General features: G+C 36.9%; 2 protein-coding genes across 10 annotated transcripts in view; one reads left to right on the forward strand and one right to left on the reverse strand.

The window, feature by feature from the left end:
* snx14 (sorting nexin 14) overlaps positions 1-10,023 on the forward strand; it is a 57,271-nt gene extending 47,248 nt beyond the window's left edge. For 4 of the 8 annotated variants that reach the window (XM_079887527.1, XM_079887531.1, XM_079887529.1 and 1 more), the window contains 7 exons: positions 45-164; positions 1,478-1,601; positions 3,355-3,519; positions 5,629-5,724; positions 8,294-8,385; positions 8,491-8,547; positions 8,637-10,023. In XM_079887527.1, coding sequence (XP_079743653.1) covers positions 45-164; positions 1,478-1,601; positions 3,355-3,519; positions 5,629-5,724; positions 8,294-8,385; positions 8,491-8,547; positions 8,637-8,678 — 696 coding nt within the window. In that variant the 3' untranslated portion in view covers positions 8,679-10,023. The remainder of the gene's footprint in view (positions 1-44; positions 165-1,477; positions 1,602-3,354; positions 3,520-5,628; positions 5,725-8,293; positions 8,386-8,490; positions 8,548-8,636) is intronic. The other 4 variants (XM_079887528.1, XM_079887532.1, XM_079887530.1 and 1 more) reach the window with 1 other exon arrangement.
* Positions 1-13,978, reverse strand: part of LOC307168033 (snake venom 5'-nucleotidase-like) — a 475,297-nt gene that overhangs the window by 443,786 nt on the left and 17,533 nt on the right. The window contains exons 6-9 of one of the 2 annotated variants that reach the window (XM_079887557.1): positions 13,008-13,116; positions 12,784-12,933; positions 12,416-12,616; positions 10,286-10,416 (exon numbers count right to left, since the gene is read on the reverse strand). In XM_079887557.1, the coding sequence (XP_079743683.1) occupies positions 10,286-10,416; positions 12,416-12,616; positions 12,784-12,933; positions 13,008-13,116 (591 nt within the window). Of the gene's footprint in view, positions 1-10,285; positions 10,417-12,415; positions 12,617-12,783; positions 12,934-13,007; positions 13,117-13,978 lie in introns of those variants that run through there. The other variant, XM_079887558.1, reaches the window with a different exon arrangement.

Raw genomic sequence — 13,978 nt, forward strand, 5'->3', positions numbered from 1 at the left:
TTTTCATATGACTTCATGATGTCTATTCTCACTGATTTCTGTAGAAAGGGCAAAACCTGGAACCATTTATCCAGTCTTTCTTCAGTTCCTGTGAATCTCCTAAACCCAAACCCAGCAGGCCTGAGCTCACCATCCTCAGCCCCACTGCAGAAAATAATAAAAAGGTACGCTTGCTACTCAAAAAAAAAAAATCTTTCCATAACCCCTTAAGTACTATTAAGTATTGATTATGTGTATCATTTTCTGGAAAATGTGTTATTTGTGAACAAAAAGTTTCTGTGGAAAATTCGAAAAAGACGCTGTATGAAGCAGGGCTATTGTTGTTAACTAAAACTAAAATGATCTGGATTTAAAATTGTTCATTGAAATAAAGCTGAAATAAAAGAAAATATAAATATTAGTTGAAAAAGTTCAACTAAATGAAAATTAGAAATGTTTCCATGGCAATAAATTGAAATAAGTTTATGTTGAAACACTAAAATTAATAAAGACAAATAAATAAATCTACAACTACCTAACTAAAACTAAAATTGAAAAAAATTTTAATAATAATAAACCTAAATAGCAATATTTAAAAAAGAAACTAATAAAATGACAAAAGCACAAAGTTAATTAAAAAAAAAAACGAATTAACATGAAAACTAAAAATATTAAAATTCTAAATATTAATACAACTATAATAAAACTAAAATATATGTTTTAATTTCAATATAGATATTTATTTAGTTTCAATAAATGCATTATTTTTCTTTCTTTCAGAAAAATTACATTATCAGAATTCAGATATAATATATCCATAATGTATTTGAATATATTATATCATGTAATTTATCAGAATCCTTTACAACTGAGAATTTGATATGAACGAAAATACTTTTCTGGCTGCTTTATCACAATAAAAAATACATTTAAAACTATTGTAACACATGTATACTCTACAAAAATTCTGAACAGTTGCTTAAAAGACCAGTTTTTCATAATTATCTGTCCTTTTAATAGACGATCACTGGAGTTGTGTACCAAGTTTGAAAAAGGCTTCTTTACAGCAAGGAAAGGCAAATTTAAGTCTCAATTAAATCTTTACATTACTGCAGTACAATTCTTCATGAAATTTGAAATGGTTATACTTAGATTTTCTAAGCATTGATAATATTTGTACTAGCCTTATAACTGATAAGAACAAAATGTTTTCACTTTTTTATATTTTTTAATTATTACAAAAAAGTGAAATATTACAATTTTGAAATATCTGAAGGTGATATTATTTGGGCTAAACCTTGTTTTGTACAGGTCACTGGTACACTTTCACTTAAAGATTCACTATATAAACTGTATTCTTCAGTAAACGAATAGTCTTGGACATCAATTTACTGATCACAAATCATTTAAAATGAGTAAATAAAGAAATCAAACTGTCATATTTTCTGTGTATCTTTAATATCTTTAATAAATACAATTTCTCCTCTTGTCATTTTAGCTGTTCAATGAGGTGTACAGAAACAATGCCAATCTGCCTGAAGGCGTAGAGAGAAAACACAACCAGAACTACTTCATGGAGCTGATGGAGGTTGATGGTTCATATGACTACATGATGTTCATAGGTGAGTGTGTGTAATTCAAACAAACTTGAGTTTATTCATCCAAACGATAAAAAAAACCATATATTGTGTAAAACATTTGTAGAGCAAATACAGAAGGTATACACATCCTTTTAGTAGTTCGACAACTAATGAAAATGTATTCACCTGTTTGATGTTACTATTATTATTATTTTATTTGACAAAAAACACAAAAGTAACAGTTCATAGTGACCATGTTTGGATCATGAAAGTGTATTAAAAGTAGTCCATATGACTTTTCTCCAAGTCTCCTGAAGTCGCATGACAGCTTTGTGTGAATAACAGACTCAAGATGGCATTGGTTAATCACATGTAGAAACCAAATGAGACGTGACACTTTTTAAAGGGGTCATGACATGAGAAATTAAGTTTGCCTTGATCTTTTGACATACAAGAGGTCTTTGTACCATTAAAACATCCTGCAAGTTTCATAGTTTAAACCGTCCTTCTCATTATAAACAAAGCATTTATTTAATCAAGCTCCAAAAACAGCTCGTTTGGATATTATGGGATCTGTGATGTCACATGGGAAAACACATTTGCATATGACTGCCTCCAGAGCAAGGCATCGGCGAATAGTGATACATCATCACACTATAGGGCCCGCCCACTGGCGTTCAGGCGCTTCACTGCTGATATTTGCCTAACCTGGATGTGAGCGTCGTGTCAAAAGCAAATAGAACCCATTATAATCACTGATGCTGTCTACACTGGATATAGTATACAGATGATACATACAGATGTGGACATACTCCACATGCTTGAATATGTCGACAACAGGACAAATAGACGAGTGAAAGAACTTTCGCTTTGAGGCATCGTTTAAATAGCTTGGGCCCTATTTTAACGATCTGAAACGTGTATCAAACGCGAAACGCAAGTAACTTTGTGGGTGGATCTCTGTTGCTATTATACCGGCGGGATAAATGACTCTTGCGCCTGACGAAAATCTAAAATGTGTTGGTCTGAAGTCGCTTCATTACTCATAGGTGTGGTTTGGGCGTAACGTGAAATAAACCAATCAGAGCGACATCTCACATTCCCTTTAAGAGCAGGCGCGCTTGTTCCATGGCGGATTGCTATTATAACGGCGGATTTGCAAGGAGCGGTTCACAGCCGAGGAGACTGACGTTCTCGTCAGGGCCGTAAAACACAGAGAAGTGACATTGGGGATGGAGAAACACACCCAAATTAGCTTCGGTTAAACAGGCGTATAATAATTTGGGTAAATGTGTAAGCTAGATTTATGCCTATTTTTTCACATCTTCATGGACACAACAATGATTTCCCTCGTGTGGTAATATTTTTCCTTGTAATAATGTATGGTTTGCAAAAAGGGGAACTACTGCGTCTGTGTAGATGAGAGAAGCAAAGTGTATTAGTTCATTGCAAAATAGGAATGAGACATGTGTCTGTGTACAAAGTCAATTGCGCTGGGTGCAAGATAGGGCCCCATGTCTCTGTACAGACTTCAGAAGGGTCTAAGCATTAAAGGAGCCTCCCCTTAAAAACGGATAATTTCAGAAAAAGGGTTGAAAATATTTATTTTTTTTGCCAAAAAATGTATTAACATTAAGTGAACCTCAAGAAACATTAAAATAATAATAAAAAATCCATGTCATGATCACTTTAATTCTTTAAGCACTGAGGGACGAGTCAAAGTTCTTTTCTTTGGTAATCACCAGTATGTCGCAGTTGTTAATTGATCATTTTATGCTGCTGTTTTTTGCCACAGGTCGCGTGGTGTTTCGCATGCCTGATTGGCTGCATCACTTTCTTAGTGGAGGTCGTATTCTCTTGAAGAGGACTCTAGAGGCGTACGTAGAGCATTATTTACAGTCCAAATTAGACCAGCTCATGCAAGAGCATCGCCTCGTCTCCCTCATCACTCTGTTGCGAGGTTTGTATGCTTAAGTCCACCTTTATAAACGCATTTCTTCAAGTTTTTAATGCATACTGTAATACCTGTATCTAAAAACTACAAAACAAATATTGCCTGAACGTGTCATGAACAACATTAAACCAGAACTTCTACCCGAACAGACAGACAGAATGGCGTTAGTTAGTTCCTGGAGGCACACCATCAGTACCTTATCTGACCCATGCATTTCAGACAGCGCCCACTTAACTTTCAACATCCTCTTAATGACTTCCCTTTCCAATTACCCTTTGTTCTGTGTTTTCCTGAAGCTCAAACGGTAAAGCATGGCACTAGTAGCAACGACAATATCTTGGGTTTGATTCCCAGCTAAAAAATATAAAGATAAACATCATGGGTTACCAGTAATTTCCAGAAATCAAAAGGGATCAAATTGACCCACAACATAATAGATGCTTCAGGCAGCTCCATATCCCGGAATTCAATTCAACTGTGACATCACAGCAGATTGTGCTTGTGTAAGTTTTCCCCAACAACTGAAGCATACCTACAGGCCTTCAGGATGGAGAATAAAACAAAATCCTAAGGAAAAAAAGGAATTAATAAATCAGCCGGTCCGTGTACTTTTTGATCATTTCATTTCCTGTTTGGAATGGAATAATGAGAAATGAAAACCAGCTCGTTTATCCGTTTTTAGTTTAGTTAAAAAAAATAAAAATGACATTTTGGCTCGATTTTTCATTTTTCGTTTGTGGTTTACAAATCGGTTAATGGGTTTGATATTTCATTTGCACAGGTGGGCGGCACTGAAACGCCCCTTTCCTCTGATTGGTCAAAACGCTCCGCCTTCAGTAAGCTACGAGCTTTTCTTTCTGTCAGGCAGAGTAAGAGTCAGTACGAGTGCGGCACTGACAAATGCACTTTAATAAAATAATGTCTGAAACCACCACTCACTGTTAAAGGTATAGCGGAGGATCTTTCCGAATTTTAGATAAGTCCCGCCCTCTCCACTTTTTGAAAAGTTTGATTGATTCACCAGAATGATTGACAATTAGGAGGACCAATAGTATAGGGTATCCACCCGGAAGTAAAAAAATCCTCCGCTATACCTTTAACTATGCACAATATTTGAAGTATGAAAATATGTTGCTGGTCATGTAATTCGTGCTGCTGAGACTTGGACTATTTATGAATTAAATTCATGCATTTATTTGTCATTTAAACTTATGCAAACAGGGAAAGAGAGTAGAAAAGACTTATTATCCTGTCGCCCTCTCTAGTGGACAGCAGTAAGTATTACGGCCTTCATTGCTCAGTAAGTCACTTACTTTTTGGGAAAGTAAGTCTGACCATTTAGAAAAGATATAAGCGAGTCAGACCAGTCTGAAGGTCTGAGCTGAGTTTGGTGAAGCATTAAAGTTCTAGGCGGAGTCAATTTCTCATAATAATAATAAATAATTATAATGTTTAAATACATGCTGGCTTTCTCAAGCCAACATATTAAAGAAAACTCAGAGAAACATCGACCAATTCAGTAAGTAATACAATTGTATTAGTTTTATAATAAAAGTAATAACATTTTAAAGGTATGCCGTATTAATGTATGTTCACTTCTAGCTTCTCTCTTTTCCGTCTCTTTCTTTTCATGTGAACTCAGTAGGCTACACATGCTTACATTCATAAGTATAATCTTTATTTCTAATCAATTTTCTAAGTTAAAAAACGGATAAACAAGCTGGTTTTCATTTCTCGTTATTCCGTTCCAAACAGGAAATGAAATGATCAAAAAGTACATGGACCTCAGCCCCATAGTGGATTCAGACTCGTGATTTTCTAGTGATCAAGGACTTAGGGCATTAAAACCCATTGCACTGCATTCTGCCAGTAGTGGGCAATTGCACAGCATAAGCACACATACATTCCACAAGTTAGTGAGGGAAGGACATAAACATTTGAAGTGGAAGGCAGTGCAGTCTCTAAAAACAACTGATAAGGTTAATCAAGTGTGTTTTATTAGGAATTAGGAATGTGCAGTGTTGTTGTACCTCCAGAAGCAGTTCATTATTGTGCTGTACTGTTGATCATGGGTAGATTTGTGTACTTTAACTGATCAGATTATCAATACTGCAGATGCTATTTTCTGTGAGAGCACAGAGGAACGCTCTCCTGAGGACAAACAGAGACGAGCCAAGAAGACCTTTGAGGAGATGATGAAATACCTACCAGGTACTTCATAGTACCTCGCAGTTATCATTTGTTTGTGACATTTAAAAGCCTATTAATCTTTTTTTTTTTTTTACATGTTCATCTTTCTTTAGTGTGTAATGTTGCTATTTGAGCATGAAAAAGATCTGTAGTTTCAAAGCACAAAGTCACTCCAAAGGGAGTTATTTTATATATGAGTAATCACTGTTTCTGAAGCATTATTCTGAAGCACTGTTTCATTAATCACTGTTTTTGAATTTCCTGAAACGCCTCATTTGTAGTCTTAAGTTCATGTTTAAAAACAAATGGGAAAGGCCTGGCTGAGTTCGTAAGGCTGTGTTCAGACTGTCAGTCCAAATCAGATTTTTGTGCATATCCGATTGAAATTCGATCGGATTTAGAAAGTGTGAACCGCAAAAAATTACATGAAATGCGATTTTTACAAATACGTTTCAAGCTTCATTCATATGTGGTTTGAAATCCTATTCACAACATACTGATCCAGCCGACCAATCAGAGCACATTGTGCTTTTCAGAAGGAGTGGCTTCGAAGAGACATGACCTAAACAGGGTTGCGTTTCCCGTACAACGATGTAACTCACTGATTAACTACCGCAGTACAATGCATCGTTGGAGACCAACTAGTCACGACTGTTTCCTAAAACTGTAGTAACATGGTCGCACATCTGTCATTTGAACCACATTGGCTCAACAATATAGGTGGAGTAATAACTTATTAATCTATTCGAGATCTCCAAAATGCTGCTGTAACGAACATGCATGTTTTTGTTCCATGTCATTTTGCTTTATTTAACGTTTGATTCATCGCGGGATCCCTCATACGTCGGAGATATATATATTTAGATATATATTTATATTTATATATAATAGAAAGAAAGATATAAGCCGCTTTCCGACCGGAGGAACCTTTTCACAGTTCCTAGAACTATCGGCTAAAGTACCCGGATGTCGGCGTGTTCGCACCGCAGGAACTAGGAATGATTTTAGTTCTAGGAACTCCATTTGGAGGAACTAATTTAGGTCCTACTTCAGAGTAGGGTCTAAACCAGCACTATAGGAACTACCCGTGACGTTAGTGTACGCTGATTGACCGAACGCACGCAGAACACCAGCACCCGCCATTTTTAAAACAGCTAGAATGTAAACACACAGATTATAGCCTATATATTTACTCCATAAACTAACTATACAAACATGGAAAACAGTGATAGATGGGTCTCTAAACCTTTATGCTGAAGAGAAAATCCAATGCAACTTTGAGGGGACCAAGCCAAACATGATTATGTTTATCTGCCCAGCTAGCAACACTGGACATCAACCACACGGCATAGGCTAATAACCTTTTTTTCATATACTGTCTACTTTCTATAACAGTTCTATCTAATAACATATTAAACAGTACTGTTAGACAGCTAACTAATAAACACAGAGAATGTGAGCATTGTTTGCTCTGGCGTTCTCAGCGCCGCCAAAATAAAGGTCAGTCGCGCTGTCAAAATAAAAGTCACCGTGCTTGCGTCACTCCCTTACCCCTCCTACCAGTTCCTATGGCCACTTGGCCAGTGCGAACGCAAACAGCAAAACCGAGTTTGGGGGAGAGTAGTTCTTAGAACTGTTTAGAAGTGGACAGTTCCTAGAACTAAGTTCCTGTAACTACTTGGTCGGAAAGCGGCTATAGAATGTAAGCTTGCCTATTGTGCCCAAGAGCACGATCTCTTTTAGGCCACATGTCATTTAACAAGAAACTATGCTTCTAAGCACAGCTTGAGTTGTACTTCCAACCATCTAAGTTTGCGATGTTGTTTGCGAATGTTCGTTGGAACTATGGTTTCGGTGACGTAGGACTGCGCACGACTGCTCCTCCCAGTTGAAATGAAATGCTGTGTGGAGTCAACCAATCAAAATGCGGCATGAACTCCACTCAATCAGTGCCCAAGTCCCACTGCCAAAAGTTCCTGAACTTTGAAAAAGTACTACCTCGCAAGCAGGGACTTTCAGAGGGGGTATGTTTTACCCGAAACCTGGTTCCTGCGGTGTAAACACACCGAGTATCACCCTAAAGTTCCTAGTTCCTGGGGAAAGTCCCTGCGGTGGAAACACGCCGAGTACCGCCCTTAAGTTCCTAGTTCCTGGGGAAAGTTCCTGTGGTGGAACCTCGGCTTATGTTGATAATGACGGAACTTGAGACCATAGTTGGCTAATGATGCTTTCGGGAAACGTTTCTGACAGACTGGGAAGAGAGGTGGAGCAACAGTGTCAAATATATTAAAAACAAAGTGTTTTTGAACATTCAAGCATGAAAACCTATTCTAGTAGAGCCCAAAAACAACAAAAAGCCAGACCTGCATGTCGAGATGCAGCAGATTTGGTTATGTGTTGGCATTTGAAGGTTTATTTGTACCAGTGATAAATACAAATAATAAAATGCAACTAACCGTATAGTTTAGTTAGGAGAGTCAACATTTAAAAGGGAGGAGAAAACACAGATTTCTGCAAATGTTGATGTGATTTAAATATGGATTAATCATATATATAGATATAATCCCTAACTGATGTGCGCTGTTCTCAGATCTAGTCGGGAAATGTATCGGCGAGGAAGCGAAGTATGAGGGCGTCAAGATGCTTTTCAATGCCATTCAGCAGCCTCTGCTAAACAAACAGGTACGAACTAATCTAACATACTGTTGTCATTTCCTCAAATGCTCTCACTTTCTGCTAATTGTGCCGTTTCTCTTTCATCTGTCACTTCCTCTGGTTTGCTAACAGATGACGTATGTGCTGCTTGACATCGCTCTCCAGGAGTTATTCCCAGAGCTCAGTAAGGTAACGCTCTTCTGAACCATAGTCACGCTCTGACACAGAGCTGCTCATGATGTTTATTAATGGAGCTTCTGTTGTTTTGTCTTTTGTAGAATCAGAAGGCATGTCTCTCCGTCTCCTCTAGATGGATGTAAAACATCGTCAATGTCTCGACATCAACATTATACAGCATTTTATTGCACTACTAAAACACAATTATTTATTGACTTGTATGCCATGATTATTTCATTGTATCATTGGATCCCTGCCTTATTTTTCCAGTTTTGTTTAAATTGTAACGGCATTACAACATCAGGAGTTTGAATCGAGTATAAATCTACTTCATCCCACATAATGTCTTTATCAGTATGAAAACATCCTTCAGACCATTTTACATTCTAGACATCACTTAAGACATCATGAAAAACAAAAAATACAGAAACAAGTAAAAAAAAAACATTCAAAAATATAATTGAGACATTTCATATTGTGTCATACAGTTAAGAGAAATACAAGTCCTGGGGGGAAAAGGGTTTTGTAAATGTTCTGGCTTTGCTCTCAGTAAATAAAAATGTAATATATCCAACTCTTTTGTCCCTGGTCATATGTATTAGAATGAATTAATAAATATATATGTTCTACTGTACTTCAAATAAATGCTTTATAGGAACAAGAATAGCAACTCTAAGAAAAGAGAGTGGTGATTTCTGGCCAGACAAACAAGAAATCACAATCACCATCTATAATCTTCACAAGTTGTGCTAATTAATTGTAATCATATACATATATAAGAAACTCTACCCGAGAAGAATCTCAAGAAAATATGTACAGGTCATCACTGTTATACGGTACGGGGCGATATTACGCAACTTCTGAAAGAGTACAGAAACTCTGGATCAAAACATTGGCAAAAAAGAAGCAGAAACAAGCGATAAAACCATCGCTTATGCACGTTGTAGTCTTTGGAAAACAAATGCGATCTTCTCAGCTTTTTGCTCAAAAAGTTGCTTTTTTTATGAAACGTACCCATGTTCAAGTGCTGATAAAAAAAAAAAATGCATGAAGCTAGAATATTTTTTTAAAGAAGAGGCTCTGTTCTTTCTTTTGATATATTGTCATACAACAAAATATTTGGGGAGGCCATGAAACTTTTGTGAAACTGATCAAAAATAGATCAAAGAGTTAAAAACAAAGCTGTATTAATTGTGTAAAATGTATTCCTAAAATACAAAATGATAAAAATCATCCGGCTAAGAAAGTCAGCATGAATTAAATCATACTACCATGATGTATTTCTGCTTCACACCTTAGTTTTATTTTCACATTGTATTAATGAGAATTTGAATGAGTGATGAATCGTCATACATATCGTCACAAAAATATCTTAAAATAGATATTTTTAAGCAAAAAATGATTCTGGGTTGATAAATGACCTGGCCATTTCTTGTGAGATTTTTCATAGTATACCCTCTTATGGATTCTGTGACTTATCTATGAAGAGGTGTAGTAAATGCCTGTATAGAAGATCTCTATTGCTCTTATATTGCTCTAATAACAACTCGTGCAACAAAACGAGTGACATTCTTTTATCCTTACTAGATCACAGAGTTAATTGTCAGTTAATCTGAACTGTTTTCTTCTGTGAAGGCAACTAATCTTTGGGTTAAAGGTTTCTTGTTATCCCCTGATGCTACATGTTGTTACACAAGTACATAGAAAGTAATCTGACTGGCTAAACAATCATGACCCAGAGAGCCCACACCAGCAGAATGATGGGCATGTATCCTCGATGTCCAATGCAAGAGCTGGAAAACTGAATACGTCCTTCCACAACTGGATGAACTCTCTTTCTCTCTGTGATGTAGCTGGCAACAACTGCGATATCCAGGTCGCCTGTGGAATACAGTACATAGTATATTGTAATACTAAATATATGATAAAATATGCAGTTAAATGTGCATATATGTTATCCATGGCTAGCTGTGCAATAAATGATTTTAATGTGTGACCTGGAGGCAAAGTGGATTAAAATCGTTTATTACACGGGTCTGTGGAATACTTGATTCTGATTGGTCAATCGCGAAATCCAGCGGTGTGTTATTCCCAGATAACAACCTCTGAAAACAGAAACACAGGCTCATCCGGGTCACTGAAGTCAGCAGCGCTTTACACTTGCTAGAAACAGTTTTTTCTTTGTGCAAGTTTTGCATTTGGTGAGCTAATAAAATATTAAAACTCAATATTTTGTGCACAGTTATTTATGTCATCCAGTATCGTGGACTCGCTCTCTCTCGTTTCATACAAACACAGTTGCTGCCATTTTGTGACTATTGTTTAGTACACTGTTGGATTATAGGATAACAAACAGGTACGATTTTAAAACAGTTTAATCTCAAATCAATATCTCTTATCTCCATAATTATTTATGTGGTGAAATGCTGTGTAATAAGTGGTATGACTGTATACCGTATCCCTAAAATGTCTGTCTAGTTTGAGCTTGCCGCTGAAACTGCTCTCACCACGGAAGCTTTGCGTTTAAAGAGCTGATAAAATATTTAGCCTTAGATCAATATTTCATGTCTAATTATTTACTTATGTGTCAAGTAGCCGTGTAACAAGTGGGATAATGTACATCCAGCCGGTTGTTATCTCAGAATAAACCCCTTCAGGCTGATGAAGACCTAATCCTGATCACCCTGTCTGGGTTTATTCTGAGATAACAATCGGCTGGATGTACATTATCCATTTATCAAGGCACAGCTAGCCGTAGATTATCCCACTTATACCACGGTCTTTTGACAGCATTTACAACTTAAAGCTGGTTTTGATTTTTTCAGCGCAATATTTGACCGGAAGGGTAAAACTGGCGGTTATTTTGGTCAGTTACGGCTCGTTAGATCTAGCATTCTGTCCGCTTTGAATCAGACAGAGAGATAGAGTAGTGCGTAAGATTAAGTCAAGTCACAATTATATATATATCGCTTTTTACAATACAGATTGTTTCAAAGCAGCTTTACAGAGAGAACAGGAAAATAATTCAACAAAGTTTGTTTCCAGAAGAGAATAGCGTCACAGTCCAGCTTAAGTAAGTTTAGTGATGTTTCATTTTTGTTGTAAAAAAGTTATTAATTTAGTTCATTTATATATATATATAGCCGCTCTGGAGAAAACCGGGATGTCATCGTCCAGCTCAGTTCAGTTCTCATATAATGGTGTCAATGCAGGCAGATCAATAATATTGTTGAATATTAAAATAAATGTTCATTTTAATGTCTCAAACTAAGCAAGCCAAAAACCAATGGCAACAAAGGTGGAAAAGGCGACAGTGGCAAGGAACCAAAACTCCATCAGTGGCAGAATGGAGAAGAAAACCTTGGGAGAACCCAGGCTCAGTCGGGGCCAGTTCTCTTCTGGCCAACGAACAAGCAGTGTATGATTATGATCAGGCAGCATTATGGGTCAAATAAATTACTTTTATTTGAATGAATGAATTATAGCATTTATTTGAATTACTTATCAATAGAGAGCGATTCATAGAGCGATTCATACCTGCATCTGTTTAGCATCTCACTCTATTAGCTATGAAGCTGTGAGTTTAAGTACTTAAACTTCAATTACGTAAACCAGCGATATAACCCCCTCGTTGCTGAGAAATATAATGTAGCAATTCAGTAGCAAAGCTAAGTCACGGGACAGCGTTGATAAGTTTCCGTGCTCCTGAATGTTTGTGTGTGTGTGAGTGACGTATGTGTGTGCTTCAATGAAAACAGCGCATTAATATAGAACGGTGACTTGAACTACCTGTGCATTAGATGGTGTTATTGCACGCCTTTCAGCCAATCAGAATCGAGTATTCAGACAGACCATGTTATAAGCATACATGATGACTTACCACTGTCATGTTTGAGTTTCTGGTCTTTTATCATAGTGTATCCATCTCCTCCGTCCACTAGGTAAGAGGGCAGCACCACTTTATACAGCTTCTTGGGGTTGAGCGGTTCATAACGGGGCATTCGACAATCAGTGCACAGCACATTCACACTTTTAACACGGTTTCCAGGCAGTTTTGATAGATCATACACCAGCTGAAAACCTGCGGAGGAATTATAAACATTTACATTGCTTCATCTGAATTAACGCACAAGTCATATGGACTAGATTTGTGGTGTTTTTATGTCATTTTGAGCAATGGTAACAATGGTATTCCAGTGCTAAAATTTGAAGAGTTTACAAGAAGTTCACAATGTACGGTAACAATACCTGACACCTGTAGGAATTCCCCAGTGTTTCCTCCGTATCTGCGAACTGAGTGCTCAAAGGCCTCTCGCAGAGCAGATCCATTAATTTGGACCAGGTCGAATGTGCCTCCAAATGGCAACACAGAGATCAGGTCCTCCATGGTGATGGAACCTTCAATCGAAACATGCATTAGGACTGTTTCAATATTATTTCTTATTTGCACTGGAGATTTTGAATAATCATACCATTTCTGTTTCGCTCATCAATAGGTGATCGAATGGATCCACCGTTCAGAATACAAGAGCTGACATGGTTCCACTGGGTTTCATCAGGATATTTAATATTATGATGGACCTGAAATACAAGCAAAGAGGGTAATCCTATGGGTTTAAGGGCAAGATTAACAGCAAATCTATTGCTTTGTTTTACCTTCAATAAAATAGCAGTTCTGTTTAAGGCTGGAAGCACACTAACTTGGATTTTTTATTTTCACTTTCCCACTGGTTCAAATTTTGCTCTTTGGGTTCTTAGTTTTAATATTTACCTTTGAGGCCGCTGTTTGTGGTTTTAGAGCTGGACATTTTGGTTTTAAGAGCTTTACATTTTTTATTTGACCGTTTCATGTACAAAAGATTGTTTTTCAATGTGTGTGTTTTTGCACCTGATAGTAACAACTGTGTCCAGTGATCTAATCACAGGTGGTCAGACAAGACAAATGTTAAAACCAGATGCAAACAGACTTGCATTCAAAAAACCACATGGTTTCTCACTGCAGTGCATTCTTAAAAATGTGTGTGAAGTTTTAGCATGTCTGGCGGTTCAGTTTTTTTTAAATGTTATTTTATTTTAAAGCTGCATGTTACTGGCAGGGTTCTTGTTCAGCTCAGTGGCTGACTGATGAGGTAAGTAGGCAGATCCTTACAAATGTGTTGTACATGCCTCCAGATAGTTTTGGGTGATCACAAAAACGCTTTGGACTAGGGATGCACCGATACCATTTTTTCAGAACCGATCCGATCCCAAAAATTCTGAGTATCGACTGATACCGATCCGATACCAGCGCAGTTGTTTTTTTAAAACAAGTAGAATTTCTATAACTGTGTGTTGAACCGATACTCACTATTTTGTGTTAAACACAATCTACTAAATACAGACAACTTCATTATAAATAAAAACAACAAATAAAAAAAATAAAAAAAGATCATAATCTATGACA

The sequence above is a fragment of the Squalius cephalus genome (assembly GCF_949319135.1).
Source record: "Squalius cephalus genome assembly, chromosome: 12".
Classification (NCBI taxonomy): Eukaryota; Metazoa; Chordata; class Actinopteri; order Cypriniformes; family Leuciscidae; genus Squalius; species Squalius cephalus.